Source organism: Alosa alosa, chromosome 14 (genome assembly GCF_017589495.1).
Source record: "Alosa alosa isolate M-15738 ecotype Scorff River chromosome 14, AALO_Geno_1.1, whole genome shotgun sequence".
Classification (NCBI taxonomy): Eukaryota; Metazoa; Chordata; class Actinopteri; order Clupeiformes; family Clupeidae; genus Alosa; species Alosa alosa.
This window is the reverse complement of record NC_063202.1, coordinates 19,089,019-19,091,269: the sequence shown is the minus strand read 5'-3', so window position 1 is coordinate 19,091,269 and position 2,251 is coordinate 19,089,019. Positions and strand designations below refer to the sequence as shown.

The 2,251-nt window shown below is 44.4% G+C and overlaps 1 protein-coding gene across 1 annotated transcript; it reads left to right on the top strand.

Annotated features, from left to right (window-relative positions):
• The first annotated feature begins 438 nt into the window (after positions 1-438).
• LOC125307664 (C-X-C chemokine receptor type 4-like) lies at positions 439-2,251 on the top strand. The gene is made up of 2 exons (XM_048263725.1): positions 439-1,110; positions 2,168-2,251. The coding sequence occupies exons 1-2, from the start codon at positions 439-441 to the stop codon at positions 2,249-2,251; spliced, it is 756 nt and encodes a 251-aa protein (XP_048119682.1).

Genomic DNA, 2,251 nt, shown 5'->3' with positions numbered 1-2,251 from the left:
GTCATATTAATCTGTCACTACATGTCCATACTGATCATGTGATTTGTTAGCATCTAGAATATACTGCCCAAGTTTGTTGTCAAGGACTAAGTGTGCACCTGTTTCAAGACTTTTCAGGTGCACACTTAGTCCTTGAGCCAGAGGGGTTGGTTGGTACCATAGCTCATAGCTAATTTCTTGTTCCCATTTTCAAATTTGTGACACATTTTGTTTCTCAATTTTCTGCTGTAAGATGCAGAAGATATGTTTCCAAGAAAAGATAATATCACTTTTTTAGAATCACAAAACTCTTACCTATGTAGGTCTTGCAGCTGCAGGAAGTCTTAATCTAACGAAATCCTTATGTGGCAAGTTTGCTCTCACTTGATGGTCACAGACGTAACTACAGCACTACTCATTAGTACTTCTCATTAGATGCACACCTCACACTGAGGAAACATGCAGGTTCTAAACGACTCAAACTCAAACATCACCAGCACTTCAGTAGAGACCCAGGTCAGCACTGCATTGCTGAGCCTCTGTTTTCTGATAGGTATTCCTGGGAACATTGTAGTCGTGGTGGTCATCCTTCGCAACTTTAAGAAGGACAACTTCACCCTGCATCTGATGCTGAATCTGGCTGTCTCTGACATCTTATCTTTGATCTCCTTACCTGTATGGATTTACTACTTGAACGCTGATTGGATCTTCAGCCAAGCTCTCTGCAAGTTTCTTTACTTCCTCGTGTACACCAGTATGTCCTCTGGTGTGTTGACCGTAACTGTGATGAGTGTCCAAAGGTACCTGGTGGTTCTTCATAGGAACCAGTGGACCAAGCTGGGCAATAAAGGAGAAAAAGTCCTGCTGTTCTGTCTGTGGATATTTGCATGTATTCTCTCCAGCCCTGCAGCTGTCAAAACACAGATAGTAGAGGAAGGACAGAGCCACTACTGCTTGGGAATATCGGGGCTAGATCAGGAGACTCTCGCCATTCTCTTGTGCGAGATACTTCTGGGGTTTGTTCTTCCGTTCTCCATCATAGCGAGCTCTTACTACTGCCTCCATAAGAAAGTCAACCAGACAGCGTTCTTCAGCAACGACAGACTGACCAAAGTGGTGACCACCATTGTGGTGACTTTTGTGATCCTCTGGTTACCCGGTCATATGATCAGTCTTGTAAAGATACTAGCTATTGCCCTGAAATCAGCTAATCCGTCTGTCTCTGCAAAACTTAATAGTTTCTCAGAATTAAGTAAAAATATTGTATATAGCTTTACATTTCTCAATAGCTGTGTGAACCCGCTTCTTTACGCCTGCACATTCAGCACACTTTTTTGACATTTTGCAAGAGGGGAGAATAGGGACCATCACACAGGACTCTGGAGGACCACATAAAGGACATTACAGATACAGGTCTGCTCAAATATTTCCACTGATTTGTTATCTTAAGAGGTCGTCTTCAACAACCACACACTGACCAAACTGGTTATTACCATTGTGGTGTCTTGTGATCCTCTGGTTGCCTGTTCATATGAATAAACTTTAAAGATACTAGCCATTGCCATAACCTCAGCTAACCTATTGGCCTCTGCTATTTCCACTATTTTTTCTGTCTGTACATTTACAAAGTTTTCAATGCTTCGGTTTACATGTAGGGCCCCTATGCTACCGTGGAAGTGTGGTGCTATTTTGAGCCTTGTTAGCGGTATAGAAAAAGCCATTTCTTTTTACTTTACATGTGTCCCAAAGACTAGTGTTGTAAGCTAATTAGCGGTTTGTGGTAAAACTGGTCACGTTCGATTTGAAAACATATCCCAGAGAACGGACGAACTCGGTACACATGTGTTATTAACCACTAGGTTCATTTTGCACCGGAATTGTCCTTTAAAGGTCAGTCTCACCGGGCCTCTGGGAAATAGAGTTCATCAGCGGTGGCCCGGTGCCTACAGTCGGGCCACGGCAGTGCAAACAGGGCTTGATGACGTCACCTCAGTCCCAGATGCGAAAGTGCACGGCAGAGCTCCAGCTGGAAGTGGAGGACAACCACAACTAGTCAGGACACAATAAGGCTGCAGTTTGACTCCCTTCACCCATGCAAAGATTAGAAGGCTGTTCACCGTCCCTTTGGCACGATCCCATGTGATCGTTGAGTTTGTTATGGATATCTTCTGACCCCTCCCGTCTCCAGATGATCCGATCACACGTCGCTGGCGCAGCCACCCGAGAGTCGGACAGCGAACACCACCGTAACTACAAGGCAGAAAATGGATAG

What these genes read in the sequence shown, in the direction of transcription:
- LOC125307664 (XM_048263725.1), top strand. Translation starts at nt 439, where the DNA reads ATGCAGGTTCTAAACGACTCAAACTCAAACATCACCAGCACTTCAGTA. An exon ending in AAGTGGTGACCACCATTGTG is followed by an intron (nt 1,111 to 2,167) that starts GTGACTTTTGTG and finishes TCCCGTCTCCAG; the next exon opens with ATGATCCGATCACACGTCGC.